Source organism: Tenrec ecaudatus, chromosome 9 (assembly GCF_050624435.1).
Source record: "Tenrec ecaudatus isolate mTenEca1 chromosome 9, mTenEca1.hap1, whole genome shotgun sequence".
Lineage (NCBI taxonomy): Eukaryota > Metazoa > Chordata > Mammalia > Afrosoricida > Tenrecidae > Tenrec > Tenrec ecaudatus.
This window is the reverse complement of record NC_134538.1, coordinates 46,983,012-46,998,455: the sequence shown is the minus strand read 5'-3', so window position 1 is coordinate 46,998,455 and position 15,444 is coordinate 46,983,012. Positions and strand designations below refer to the sequence as shown.

The following is a 15,444-nucleotide window of genomic DNA, read 5'->3' as shown; positions in this document are numbered from 1 at the left end:
TTTTTAATCCTTTTCATTGGCGGCTCATGCAACTCTTCTCACAATCCACACATACATCAATGGTGTAAAGCACATTTGTGCATTCATTTCCCTCATCATTCTCAAAGCATTTGTTCTCCACCTAAGCCCCTGACATCAGCTCCTCATTTTTCCCCTCCCTCCCCACTCTCCTTCCCTTAGGAACCCTTGATAATTTATCAATTATTATTTTGTCATATCTTTCCCTGTCCGACGTCTCACTTCACCCACTTTTCCATTGTGTGTCCCCCCAGGGAGGTGCTTATATATAGATCCTTTTCATTGGCCTCCCCCCTCCTTTCCAACCCACTCTCCCGCTACCCTCCCAGTATCACCACTCACACTACTGGTGCTGAAGGGATCATCTGGCCTGGATTCCCTGTGTTTCCAGTTCCTATGTGTACCAGCGTACATCACCTCTAGTCAGATTTGTAAGGTAGAATTGGGATCATGATAGTGGGGGGGAGGGGGGTAAGCATTTAGGAACTAGAGGAAAGTTGTATGTTTCATCGTTGCTACTTTGCACCCTTAATGGCTAATCTCTTCCCTGAGACCCTTCTGTAAGGGGATCTCCAGTGGCCTACAAGTGGGCTTTGGGTCTCCACTGTGCACTCCTCACCTCATTCACAATGATATGATTTTTTGTTCTTTGATGCCTGATACTTGATCCCTTCGACACCTCGTGATCGCACAGGCTGGTGTGCTTCTTCCATGTGGGCTTTGTTGCTTCTAAGTTACTTGGATGCTTGTTTACCTTCAAGCCTTTAAGATCCCAGACGCTATATGTTTTGATAGCCGGGCACCATCACCTTTCTTCACCACATTTGCTTATTCACCCACTTTGTCTTCAGTGATCATGTTGAGAAGGTTAGCACCATGGAATGCCAGTTTAATAGAACAAAGTATTTTTGCATTGAGGGAGTACTTGCGTGGAGGCCCAGTGTCCATCTGCTTTACCAGGCCTATTATACCCTCCTCACCATCGATTTGGATCACTTGTTGTTCCCTCGTCCCTCCGTTTGTTAACACCACTACCTTTCTCCCACCTCCCTCTCTCCTATGTCCCTCCGGAGCTGTGGGTCCCATTGTTTTCTCCTCGAGATTGTTCATCCAGCCTACCTTATTTAGACAGACCTGCAGAGATAATAACATGCACAAAAATAAGACAAAGCAAAACAGAGCAACAATATGAAAGAAAGCAACAACAAACCAATGACAAAGAAAACCAAAACAAAACACACGAAAGAAAAGCTTGTAGTTAGTTCAAAGAATGTTTGTTGGCTTTTAGGAGTATTTTCCAGTCCAATCTGTTGGGGCACCAAGCCCTAGCCCCAAAGTCCACCTTTGGCTTTCCCTGGAGACCTTGTTGCTCATACCCTTCCTGTTCTTTTGCACCCCCTTAGTGTTTTGCCTCCGTGTGGCAAAACTGCGCAATTCTCACACTGTGTTTCCAGTGTTGTCCCCTGTAGGGCTATGGGCCAATGAGTGGGATGTTGTGTCTCATAGTGGGGTCGGCCATGTGGTCCTCTCTGTGGACTGGCTGCTCTGAGTGGGAACATCATCCTCAAGGCCTGGTGGGCCAGGATGTGCTCCACTCTCTACGTCTCCCCCTTCAGCTGCTCCTGTGTGATCCAATCAGACATGGCCCTGTCCCGGAGCTGCGGCTTCAGTGCTGTTCTCTGAAATACATTCTTCGGGGGGTTCTTTTCTGTTTTCTATCCCTTTATTTTTATGTCTTCCAAGAAGATTTCCTCCATATTATTTTGTGTGATGAATGCTGTTCTTTCCTCATAAATTGTGGCTCTGTGTACACACATCTCGTAGTTTTCTCTCTGTGTTTTCTGTTTCTTCCATTTGTGGTTTTGTTTTTTGGGATTTGGGGGCTTACTATTTTTTTCTCTGAATTTTTTGTTAGAACTCCTGAAATACCTGGTGTCCCTCGAAGTATAAACCAATTCCTTCCTCACAGCAGCCTTTTAAAAGGCAGTTTCTGTAACCTCATCTTCTTAAAGACCAGGACACTAGGATACAGGGGCTTACATCATTACTTAAAGTCACAGTATTTAGAAAATAGCTGAGTTAGAATTTGAAGCCAAGGAATTGTAAGAGTCTTAAATTCACACAGAACCACTGTGCTGTGCTGTCTCTGCACTATTCACTTGAGCTACTAAAACCATTGGCTAGTTCAGGTGCAAGAAGAGTCCTCGAGAAGACCATTAGTAGCTGACGTAAGTCATCACCACTTGTGGTTTAGCCGGTATAAGGAGTCTACCTTTCCGCCATGTCCTTTGTCCATAGTGAGGCAAAAGACATAGTCCTATGAGAGTTCAAGGTCTTAGGGGAAGTGGGTGGAGCACTGACTATTGGAATTAAGAAAACCTGAGTTTAAAAACCGGTTCTTCTTATTCCTGGCTGTGGGACTATAGCAAATTAGTTAAGCTTCTCTGAGCTTCAGTTTTTTATTCTGTAAAATGAGGAGAATACTGTTCACTTTGCAGGTAGCTGTCAGAATTCAAGGTAAAGGGCCTAATGCTTGGTAGGCCTTCCATAAATGATGTCTGCCAGTGTAGGAATCCTTTCAAACAAGGACACACATTAAGATAGCTGGATTTTAAAAAATCGTTTTATTAAGGACTCATACGACTCTTATCACAATCCATACATACATCAATTGTGTAAAGCACATTTGTACATTCATTGCCCACATCATTCTCAAAACACTTGCTCTCCACTTTAGCCCTTGCCATCAGCTCCTCATTTCCCCTCCCTCCCTGCTCCCCCTCCCCATGAACCCTAGATAATTTATAAATTATTATTTTGTCATAATCTTGCCCTGTCCGACATCTCGCTTCACCCACTTTTCTGTTGTCTGTCCCCCAAGGAGGAGGTTATAGGTAGATCCTTGTCATCGGTTCCCCCTATCCACCCCGATAGCTGCTTTGTTTTTATGCACTATTGCTAGTGCTATCATTATTTCTGCTCCTTCTTAGCTGTTTGATAACCTGTTCTTGAACCACATCAAGATCAGACTGTAGTTTTTGGCAATCACTTCTCTGAGTTTTGTTTGTTTTTTTTTTAATTAGAACAATGTTTGCCTGTCTTTACTATTTCACCAACTCTCCTGTTCACTAGATGCCTCGGGTAGCAGCGACAGTGGCTCCAAAATCTTGTTTGTGGGGGTTTTTTGTATTCTGTGCTGTAATCTGTCCAGACAGAACAATCGAGCTCCTTGGCAATAACTCAGTGCCTTTGTATCTTTCTCTAAGTCTGGCTTGGCTTTTGGTTCCTTCAGACCATCGTACATGCTCTTATTTTCAACCTCATGCCCATTCTCCTGCATTGAAAGTAGGGATTGAGCAGTTCCACCCTCACTCTCTTGCACCCCGATTTATTCCGTCACCAATAGGAGCACTTCAGCATTCTCTCCCCATTCCTGTTTTCATTTGGAAATTGATCATTATCTTCAAGACAAAATAATTTGGATACTCCAATATGTACATCCAGTTTACCAATACTGTGGCTTAAACGAAAGATACCTGCCTGCTACGTGCAAGGTCAACAGTTCAAAACAACCGGCCACTCCATGGGAGACAGATAAGGTTGTCTGCACTAATAAAGATTCACAGCCGCAGATCCTAAGAAGCAGTTTTAACCTGTCCTATTACAGTTGCTATGAGTCAGAATCAACTTGATGGCAGTGAGTTTGGTGTCTTGAGTTTTTGGTAGCTTAGAGGTACCTCTACTCTATTATGCAGAAAGCAGTGTATATTGTCCTGTCTAACTGACTCAGGGGATTGATTCTTCATGTGCAACTGGAACTGGACTTAATTTTGCCTTCCTGGCTGGGCTCTTTTAAACGATGGCTTTTGTAATGTTTGTGTAAGTGAAGCGGCTGCCTTTCTAAACGAGGCAGCATTTCTGTTGTTTGCCCTGAGACCACTACTGCTCCAAAGTGGAAGAAAATACCTTTGGGATGTAGCAGACATGTGCCTCCGTAACTTAACTTGAGTAGGAATCTTATATGGACATGACACAAGAGTTACAATCCCATTTAGTCCTCGTTTGCTTTTGGAAGTAATAAATAAAAATATATATATGCTTGGAAATAACTGGATTCACATGTCAAAATGTTGTCATCAAGAATTTCTCTTTCCTTTGGGCCCACCTCTGAACCTCTCCCCATTTTTCTCCATCTGTTTCCTCCTTTCCTCCGAGTTGATCTTCGCTCTCAAGCTGCCCTCCCTGTGTGCTTGCAGAGAGGGTTACCCAGTAGCTTACCTCAGCCTTCCTCTTACTTCTTCTGAAAGACCTGCATGCTGTTGCTCCCTAGGCCCCAGGAGGGAAATCCCCGAGAGGAGAGGGAGAGGGAGGAGGAGAAGGGTATGTCTCCTGCAAGAAAACCGGTGTGCTGTTTCCACCACAGTGAAGCATGTGTGTCAGCCAAAGCAGAGCATCAGGCGAGGGGGATTGCCTGTCCAACCTTTAAGCCCGACTTTGTGTGTGTACAGCGAGATTTACACTGCAAATTGGTAAACATTCATGAGAAGTTGATACCTTTATGCCTTCTAACCTTAAAAGCACCATCAGAAATTAATATGAAATTAAGTGAAAACTCCGTTACAAGCCCTTGTCTTCAAAGTGGGAAATGATGACGAATTACTTTGCAGATAAGCAGTTAAGCGCACAGCAGCAGCTTATCCGTGTGATGGAGAACATCTGTAAGCTCGTTGATACGATCCCTGAAGATAAACTGAGAACTTTGGATTGTGGGAGCGAGCTGCTTCAGCAGCGGAACATAAGGTATCTTGATTTCCTTCCTTTTGGAACATATCTGATTGTGTTTCCACTGCTCCAAGGCAAAATCGAACTGAGCAAAATGTTCAGGCACCCTGGCCAGGAAATTGTTGAGGGTGATCTCATTAGCATCGTCACGGTTTTTTTAACTTACTTACTTTTTGTTTTCAAATGCTTCCTTTAGCACTTGCGTTTGATATTTTGAGATAGAAAGAAGACGATCTGTTTTGCCAGTGTTTGGAATGAAAATGGAATCCCCCTATGGGGGACTTCTATTTAACATGGGGTTCTGTCTCCTCTCTTTAGAAAGGAGCTCCTCGCTGATGCAGATTTGAACAGAAGCAAGGCCGGTTTTCTGGGCCCGCTGTGGAGCTGCAGGCCCGATTTGCTTGATAGCCCTGTGGAAGGTGTGACATTTTTACGGGGGGATAGCTGCCCTACAGAGAATTCCATTAAAGAGTTACACTCCCCACACTTTCCCTCAAATGGAGAATGCGTACCAGCTACCACCCCAGGAAGGCCCGGATTCTCAGCCACCGCGGAGAATTGCTCTGACAGACCGCTGTTCAGTTCCCATCTGCAGAAGTCCTTTGTAAGTAGCAACTGCGCTGCAACACCAAAGAACGACAAGAGATATGCAAGCACCTGTTTCCCGGGAAATGTTCTCACAAGCACTGCTGTGAAAGACCTGAAGAAATGCCCTATCCCAACAAATGCCTTCGAAAGAAGGGAAGCTTCAGAAACCCAGGCCTTCTACAGTACTGATCGCTTTGGCATAGAAGACTTCGATGACGATGACGATGATGAATGGGAAAATATAATGCATAATCTAACAGCTAGCAAATCTTCCACAGCTGCTTACCAACCTATTAAGGAAGGGCGGCCAATTAAATCTTTATCACAAGGAATGTCTTCAGCCAAGACAAACTGCCTTCCCGGGGCATTCACTTCTCACCATAAAAACGTCTCAGAGTCAACTCAAAATTATACCGGTAAGTTTGAAACAAATCGAATGGGTATGTATTATATGAAAAAAAAAAAAACGGCCCAAAATGGGAATTATAGAAGAAAAGCATTGCAAGCCATCATTGCCTGGAAACCACATTGCTTCTATGCAAATTTCTACTGATAATATGAATTACAAATCACAATTTCCAAAGCAAGTTGCTCTTTTGTCTCCATAGCAGCTGTAGTTTTATAAGATGTGTAATTATAACCTATTGTAGTAAAGCTCTAAAAGTCATTACAAAGTGCTTTGCCTATAAATTAACATTTTTTTTCATTCCCTAAAACAAAAAAGCTCACGAGGGCCAGTTTTTTAGTGATTTGTTGGCAGGGCAAAAGCAAAGATGAATTTATATGCTGAAAATGTTATTGTGTGTAGTCTTTGACTTCTCGATTGGTGAGAAAGGATTAATTTTTAAAGAAGATAAGCAAGTTCTATATCTTAAGCTTTTAAAACATAAGACAGTCTTAATAAGATCATAAAGCTAGAGATTTCTTAGGTGAATCAGTTTATTTGTTCATGAGCCCTTAGAATCCTTTCGTTCATTCAATAAGTAATTCATGAATACGTGCTGTATGCCCGGTACACTACAGGTTCTGGTGAGAGAAAGCTGACTAACGAGCAGTTCGTGCCCAATAGGAGCTTAAGTTTTCGAAAGAGATGTTTTTGGAGGAGGGAAATTCACAGAAGAAAGCCAAAATTAATTTTAGCCTTACATCAACTCTATAAAGTTACCACAAAATGGTTTGTTGTTGTTGTTTTTTTTTTTTACCGGAAATTGTTTCTATGTGCAAGATTTTATAAAGTGCAGCCCTTCCTATTTTTGCCATTGGTGATTTAATACCATGGGGGTTGTTCTTACAGTTACGCTGTTGACCTTTAAAATAACTATTAATGGATTTGTTTTTGTATCTTGTTAGAATGTGTCATACTTGATGTTTGCAATTATCTTTGAGACAGTGGAGTGCTGGGGTTAGAGGAACTGCCAAAGCTGGTGTGAGTACCTCCTGTTCTCAGAGCAGGTCTGGCAGAGCAGGAACGAATGTGAGAGGCCCTATGAGAGGGCAATCGGAAAGCTAACACATCCATTAACGGAAATAGGGAAGTCAGGAGATAGAGTCAGGTTTAGAGAAAAGGAGGGGGGGCCTATTTTTATTTTATAGAAGGGGGAGGTCTATTTTAAGTCAAGTGTTGGTAAATCATTCCAGTTGAAATGTCCAGCAAGCAATTGGAGATGCCCGCAGGCTTGAACTTAGGAGAGGTGTCAGCCAGACCTTAAGAGAAAGCTAGGTATTCTCTGTACCGCTGTGCGATTTCAAGTCAGAGTTGGAAAAATCCAAAAACGGAATGTGTGAAGAGCCCAGTCCTGAGTATCTGACAGACTCCCAAGTGCACAGGGCAGATGCAGGAAGTAGTAGAGGCAGGAAAGGAAATGAAGTGAATCTAAACATCCATGGTTCTCTTGAAGAGCCAGGGAGAAGAAGCAAGAGGTAATCACTGGTAATAATAGCAGGTGCTGCCATCAGTGTAAGCCATGGGAGACCAGAGTTCATCCCTGGAGAAGTCGCTGGTGGCTTGGAGGATGCCGTTTGCTATGGGAGGTTGCGGAACACCCAGCAAAGGGTTAAAGACAGTTTTTTGCAGGGCCTTGTACAGCAGTGATGTAACTGACCTGTAACTAGGTACTGATTGTTTTTAACATTATTTTCTTAGATAAGTCGGGACAAAATTTTGCATCCAAAAGTGTGGAACATGAGCATTTCCAGAGTCTTGACTTTCCTCATACAAAAGAAATGATGAAGATTTTTCATAAAAAATTTGGCCTGCATCATTTTAGAACTAATCAACTAGAGGCGATCAATGCTGCACTGCTTGGTGAAGACTGCTTCATCTTAATGCCCACTGGTATGTATTTTTAGATATGAATTGGCAGCAGTCCATTGGCAGATGTTAAATGAAAGCTCTTTAATAGAAATAAAAATATCTACATACCTACAGAGAATTTCTGTCCCTTAGAGACCTAAATCATAATAGGAACAAGAATTACAGTACCTCATACCCTTTACAAAGCTTATTGTGTTGGACTGAACTAGCATTTCTTTAGGAATTTCTCCTTTTTTCTAGTCAAAATCTGGAAAATTAACAAAAAATCTCTGTCAGAGAACATGGCCATTTTTCTAACAATGTATCCCTAATGTGTGTGGTTGCAACCATCAGCTTGGGGTGATGGCTGGACTTAAAAGCTGTGAGCCATGTGACTGTGGGCAAGCAACTTCACTTCCTGCTCTGTGCTCTCCAAAACGTGCCTAGCACAGTGGTTCTCAGCCTGTGGGTCACGACCCTTTTGGGGGTTGAACACCCTTTCACAGGGGTTGCCCGATTGCCGGAACAGTAGCAAAACTACAGGGATGAAGTAGCAACAAAAATATGTTATGGTCGGGGGTCACCGCCACATGAACTGTATTAAGGGGACGTGACAAGGTTGAAAACCACTGGCCTAGCACATAGCTCGTTCTTTGTTGGCCCCAGTTTTGAAGAAGTCTGGAAGATGGCTTGTGTTATCGCAAAGAGCAGCTGTTCAATGGTGTCTTCAAGTAAAATTTTAAATACGCAGTTGACAAGTATTCCATAACAAAGTTGCTATATTCTTTTTAACTATTTATATTTAGCTAATAATAGTAATCCTTAGCTAATAAATATTTGATGGTGCATGTGGTAGGAAGAATGGAGGGCTTTGGGTGTCGGTCTTCTGAATGCAAGTCTTACCTCTGTCTTTCTCTTCATGTTGTAACCCAGGGGTCCTCACACTACGGCCCGCAGGTCACATGTGGTCTCATGTGGTCCGCTGAGGACATTTATCGGCCCGCCGGGTGTTTTTGCCCATTTTGTTTTTTACTTCAAAATAAGATATGTGCGGTGTGCATAAAAATTTGTTCATAGTTTTTTTTTAAACTATACTCCGGTCCTCCAACGGGTCTGAGGGACAGTTTGAGGACCCCTTTAGCAAATTACCCATTGCCATCATTAGTAGATAGTGTGACCTGTGCTTCTGTAGTTTTGCAGACTGATATTTAAATTGAAATTATGTTCTGATCTACACTATTAAGAGATTCCTACTAATATTTCTAAAACCTAAAACCTGAGATCCTAAAAGTACCTTCAGAATCATCAAAGAAATATTAAACCATATTCAGTATGGTTCACTGTTGGACAGTTTATTACATTTTTCCTCTTTAAAATTTAAATACTACGTACAAAGGCATTTTTATCCTGTGATTATTTTAATTCAAGCATCCGTTGTACTGCCAGAACTAGAAAGTTTACTGTTTTAAATTTCCCAGGTAGACTTTTTTAAGTCATTCAAATGTATTTTATTTACCTGCCCTGAAATTTTGTATTTGCAATGGTCTGTGCCTATGTAAGATATCCTCAAAGGTAAATTTAACATGTTGTTTGGACTGCAAAAATGTGTTGCCGATCACTGGTACCAGGGGGGACTATCACTTAGAGCCCAGGTAGATCATGTTTTAGTCATTTTGCGTCATCCACTTGGTGACTGTTGCCTTCATGCGATCAAGGTGGAATGTGATCGGTTCTTTTTCACCAATTCTCTTTTAGGGGGCGGTAAAAGTCTGTGTTACCAGCTACCTGCCTGCGTTTCTCCTGGGGTCACTATTGTCGTCTCTCCCTTAAGATCGCTAATAGTCGATCAAGTCCAAAAGCTGACTTCCTTGGATGTAAGTTTAAACAGTTAGCTTGGAACAGACTGCAGAAAAGTGATATGTCAGAACTCCTGGGCAGCCTTTTTATTAAGTAGTTCAGGAGTTGTAAGAATAAAGCACATATAACTTTCTGTCATTTAATGTGATTTTATGCTGATAGAATGTATTTTGGCAGGATATTTTGCTGATGGAAACCTTTTTTTAATAAAATAACCTTAAAGTATTTCTCTGTTTCTGCTGACAGATCAATATAGGTCTCATCCCCTTATATCTTAAAACATATACGTGTATGCTTAGAGAGAGCAACATGTCATGTCTTCCTTGTGAATAAAGTTAAGGTAGACTGTGAATGCACACTGATAAAGCTCATACATTGTGATAACAAGGTCATGAGCAATGACAAGGTCATCAGCAAGCCCACTGGTTTGACTGTACTAACAGAATGTCTTAGCTCAGTGGGGGCAGCCACTGCTCAGCCATCCATGATATCATGGTCCCATGTGGTACTTATGCCCTAAAAACCTAGAGATATATTCATATGTATATATACATATATCTCCATCTGTTAGGACTGGGGTCTCTTGAATGCTAAATTCATATTTAGCATACTTGCAAATATGAAATAACCAGGAAGTCCAAGAGAGCATTCAATTTAGAACAGGCTTGTTTGTTTTTTCAATGTAATTTATATGGAAAAAGAAATAAGCTATTAGAGTGCATTTTAAGTTGTGCTTGATACATTTTTGGGGTATGCTTTTTAAAAAACTATAATGATTCATTCTTATTTATAATATATTGAGATATATGTATATAGTTCTTCTGATAGGCTTGGAACGTGACTTATAAAATCTAAGGATAAATGTAAGCCCAAGATTAATTTATAAGTGTATTAAAATGTTTCAATTGTTCACTACTTTCATATTTAGATTCCAGCCACATACCTGACAGGTGATAAGACTGACTCCGAAGCTACAAGTATTTACCTCCAATTATCAAAAAAAGATCCCATTATAAAACTTTTATATGTTACTCCAGAGAAGGTTTGTATTTATATCATTATTTTAAGATTTGTCAAAGTCCAGCAAAGATACAGAAATTTTACTTTTTTAAAAAGAGATCATTTTATTGGGGGCTCTTACAGGTCTTTTAACAATCCATACATCAATTGTATCAAGCATATTTGTACATATGTTGCCATCATCATTTTCTAGACATTTACTTTCTAGCTGAGCCCTTGTTATCAGCTCCTCTTTTTCCTCCCCCCCCTCGTGACACCTTGATAAATTACAATTTTTTTATTATTTTAATATTTTACACTGACCGCTTGTCCCTTTACCCACGTTTCTTTTATTTAAATCATTTTCTTGGGGACTCTTACAGCTCTTATCACAATGCATACATACATCTTCACCCATATTTCTGTTGTTCATCCTCTGGTGGGGAAGGGAGGTTGGTGGTCTGTGTCGATCAAGTTTTACTTTTTTATTGTGGCATCATTAGTGATCTATATAAGAATACAAAGGATTCTTATATTCCTTTCTGCAGAAGCTCCAATTCATAACATTTTACTGTAATTATTTCTTTCTATTTATGTATCTTTCTTTCCTGAGACATGTGAGAGTAAGTTGCAGGCATTCTATTCTTTACCACTAAATACTTCTCTGTGCTTTTCTGGAGTACAAGAATTCTTTTAGATAGCAGCAGTCCAGACCTTGTCCAAATTTTTCTAATTATCTCAATAAGTCCTTTACAACAACAGCAACAATCCCAATACAGGAATTTAATTCCTTGTCCATTTCTTTACACTTCCTTCAATCCAAACAGTTTCTCCAGCTCTTTTTGCCTTTCATGAGTTTGGGGTGTTTGAAGAATTCAGGCCAGTTATTTTGAGGACTGTTCTTTAATTTGAATTTGTCTTAGGTTTTCTCATGATGGATTCATGGTCCTCAATTTCGGCAGGAATATCACAGAAGTGAAATAGTTTCTTGTATCAAGGAACTTGATGTCAGTTCGTGTTAGGACATGTGCTACTTGTTAACTTTGACCACTTAGTTAAAGTGGAACCTGTCAGATTTCTCTACTGCAAAATTACTTTATTGTATTGGTAGGTATTCTATTAGAGACTGTGTAAATAACCTATTACTCATCAAACTTTTACCCATGAATTTTACCATCCATTGATGAGTCTTCCTTGAAAAGTTATTACTATAATGGATGTCAGCAATTTTTCTACTTTGGTTGACATTTACTGCAAGGAAGTTCTCTTTTCCCCCACATAATTCTTTATATACCAGTATGAACTCATACTGTGAATTTTTAATTTATTCAGTTGTCAGTGATATTAGATATTAGACTTAGCCAGTGTAAGCTCTATCAAGCTGGCTTTCGCCCTTTTGCCCTGTTTCTGTCAAGATGTGGGCTCTAGTCATGCTCATTGCTTCTAGTCCCTGGCAATAGACCAAGCTATGACGTATACATTTACAAATAAGGTCTCTTTAAAGACCTGCACACCATAACACATCTGTAACCCTGCTACCAGTGTAGATAAGGTGATTTTTAGATGTGTTGAGGCTGAAAAACATTTAAGAATCTCTGACCCAATACATAAACTGTTTGCTGAATGAGGACCAATATTCTAAAATCTCAGACTTTGTATTAATTCTGCTGTTTCATAGATTGAAATAAGAACCGATTTTGTGGAGGTTGTAATGTAGCTTAAGTTGTAGCGTAGCTTCAGAAGAGCAAACCCACTAGGATGGCATGGTGTGTATGTGCTTTAACTCTGCTCTGTATTAATGCACTCCTGGCTAGGTCTGTGCAAGCAACAGACTGCTTTCCACCCTGGAGAATCTCTACCAGAGGAAGCTCTTGGCACGTTTCGTTATAGATGAAGCGCATTGTGTCAGTCAGGTGAGTACTGTGTTTATGACTGCAGAGATCAAGAGAGAGATATATTATTAAAGTATTTTAAACCTAACAAGAAATCTACATGGAGTGAATTGCTATGCGATTTCAGAGAATAAGGTTCTGTTTTGTTGGTAGCCATTATTATTGAGTGTATCCATTTGGTTAAAACAAATGTGTGTGTACTCCGTTTCTTCATCCTTTAATTAATATATAGAGGAGAGCCTGTTTGGGACAGGCATTGTTTAAGCTGATGGGGATCTAATGCAGAACAAGGTAGAAAGCTTCCCATCCTCCAGCTGCTTACAAGACTAAGTGGAAGATGACCTGAGGACAAACAGGAGCCAGATCATAGAGGGCCTGTCATGCGGAATTAAGAGGCTACGATTTTATCCAGCAGGTGATGGGTAGTCATTGCTGGCTCTTAAGGAAGGGCTGGCATAATTAGATTTTCCTTGCTAAATGCAGCTCCACATGTACAGCGTAGAATTGCTTCCTAGGGCTGTGAAGGATGTGAACTTTCAGGAGATCTTCAGTGCTTCTTCCAAGTCACTCGTGGATGGGTTCAAACCGACAACCTTTTGGATACTAATCAAGCATTTAACCAATTGTGCCACCAGGGACCTTACAGAAAATAAATTATTGTCCTTTATCTTACAGATGATAAACAGCCACAGAAGTATTAATAAGACATTAATAAAATGAGTATTAAAATAATTTTCACGGGTGTGTTTCTGGAGGGCAAAACTGCAAAGGGTGGGGAGGGATTATATTCATAGTGTTAAAATAGAGTGATGTAAGGGGATTGATACATTTTTCCTTTGTATGTAAGAAAGTAGTCTGAAAGGCTTGTTTGTTTTCCCAACTAGTGGGGACATGACTTTCGTCAAGACTACAAAAGAATGAATATGCTTCGGCAGAAGTTTCCGTTGGTTCCAGTGATGGCTCTTACTGCCACTGCTAATCCCAGGGTCCAGAAGGACATCCTCACTCAGCTGAAGATTCTCAAACCTCAGGTGTAAGTTTTGAAAGTCATGGATTTAAAATCCTCAGAGCGCTGGTTCCCGGGCTTTGCTGGTCATTAGGATTACTTACTCATCGTTGAAACTCCCAGTGCCCGGATTATGTGCATACACATATACATATACATGTCTTTTTTTTTTTAAAGATCCCTGGGTAATTCCAATGTGTAGCAAAGTTTGGGAACCAGTAGGGCCCACACCCCCGGGGCTTTTCTTCACTCACTGAATTTAAAGACTATCCCAACTCTGTTTGGGAAATAGGAATAAATGCTGTATTTATTGACCTCAGTGCAGTCTTGGTAATAAATTAGCATTTATTTATCTCATTCTGATTTTCATACAGCCCAGAGTTTACTTCCTGAAATCACCCTGCATCCTCATTTCCCCTTAAAGTCCCATTTTCTTATCCAGGATGTTTAAAACAGCCCAGACACTGTGGAGTAGCTGTTTTGCTTTGTTTTTATCTCAGCAGCAAAATGCTTCTTGTTGCTATCAAATCTGTAATTACCTCGATAACAAAAGCTACTATGAAAAGCACCCTCATACACGTAGGCTGTGGTTGATTACCGTCGGGGTAAGTCACGGGGCACCCTATGAGGTGGGGAGAACGGCTCCATAGGGTGTTCAGAGCAATGGCCTCAGAAACGGATCCCCAGGCCCATCTTCTGAGCACCTCTGTGGGGGTTAGAACTGCCAACTTTTTGGCTAGTAGACTAGCGCTTAACCGTTTACAGGACCCAGAGCCTACAATTCATAGATTTTACTAACTTATTTTGTGCCTGTACCTGAGCTTATAGAGACAAGTGCACTCTCTGGTAGGTTCATTCATTCAGTAAATATTTATAAAACATGTATTGTGTACCAAGTTTAAAATACTCTTTTCATCCGAATTGATTGGTGGGCATATTGACTTTGAGGTGTCAATATTAACCTGGTGTGTGTGTGTGTGTATGTGTGTGTAGGATTAATGATTGTAAAGGATGCTAACCTGGACGTCTAATGTGTATGTTTTATTTCTGTGGGAGTACAGACCATCAGCATATCAACAAGTGTCACAGTAAAAACAGCAGAGTCATGAGAATAACTGAAAGTCACAGATGACTCTGAAGGGCGTCATGAGGGTCACATAGCCAGAGACCTTTATAGATGTGGTTGACTCTGTCTACATTTTCTTATCTAAAACTGAGGATCCAGGCACCATGGAATTCTCTCAGCCTTTTCATTGGTTGTCACTAGCCCTAATGTCTTTTGGTGCTAAGAGTTCTTTGATCTAATGATCATACTGGAATGCAAAAAATGTTATAGTCCTTAGAATAATGTGTTGTGTGATCACAAAATGTCTAATGGAATGTTTTAATCTAATCTCTCTTTCAGAGAGGTGCTTGTATAAAATAAGTCTTTTTACATTGGCTTATGGTAGATACAATCTGCTATTATTTTACATCAGCTTTGCTAATTGGCAAAAGCCCAGAGTTAAAAGAAATGATAGAAATTCCATTCACTTTTTAAATGTTTGTGGGTATAGAATGTGTGATGTTTGAGCAGACATCAAACAAACATACAAGGATGCTTCAGAAAGTTCATGGGGGAAAATCTCTTTTTTTTCTCTTTTAAAAATCATTTTATTGGGGGCTCATACAACTCTCATCACAATCCATACATCCATCCATTGTGTCAAGCACATTTGTACATTTGTTGACATCATCATTCTCAAAACATTTGCTTTCTACTTGAGCCCTTGGTATCAGCTCTTTATGTTTTCCCCTCCCTCCAGAATCCTTGATAATTTTTAAATTATTATTTTTTCATGGCTTACACTGTCTGATACCTCCTTTCACCCACTTGTCTGTTTTCCATCCCCCAGGGAGGGGGTTATATGTAGATCACTGTGATCAGTTTCCTCTTTCTCCCCCACCTCCTCTTTACCCTACTGGTATCGCTGCTCTCATTAGTGGTCTTAAGGGGTTTATCTATCCTG

At 40.5% G+C, this 15,444-nt stretch overlaps 1 protein-coding gene across 3 annotated transcripts in view; it reads left to right on the top strand.

Moving 5' to 3' along the window:
* BLM (BLM RecQ like helicase) overlaps positions 1-15,444 on the top strand; it is a 123,786-nt gene that overhangs the window by 49,280 nt on the left and 59,062 nt on the right. For all 3 annotated transcript variants that reach the window (XM_075558016.1, XM_075558017.1, XM_075558015.1), the window contains 7 exons: positions 4,686-4,818; positions 5,119-5,804; positions 7,532-7,723; positions 9,437-9,555; positions 10,467-10,580; positions 12,352-12,450; positions 13,314-13,462. In XM_075558016.1, coding sequence (XP_075414131.1) covers positions 4,686-4,818; positions 5,119-5,804; positions 7,532-7,723; positions 9,437-9,555; positions 10,467-10,580; positions 12,352-12,450; positions 13,314-13,462 — 1,492 coding nt within the window. The remainder of the gene's footprint in view (positions 1-4,685; positions 4,819-5,118; positions 5,805-7,531; positions 7,724-9,436; positions 9,556-10,466; positions 10,581-12,351; positions 12,451-13,313; positions 13,463-15,444) is intronic.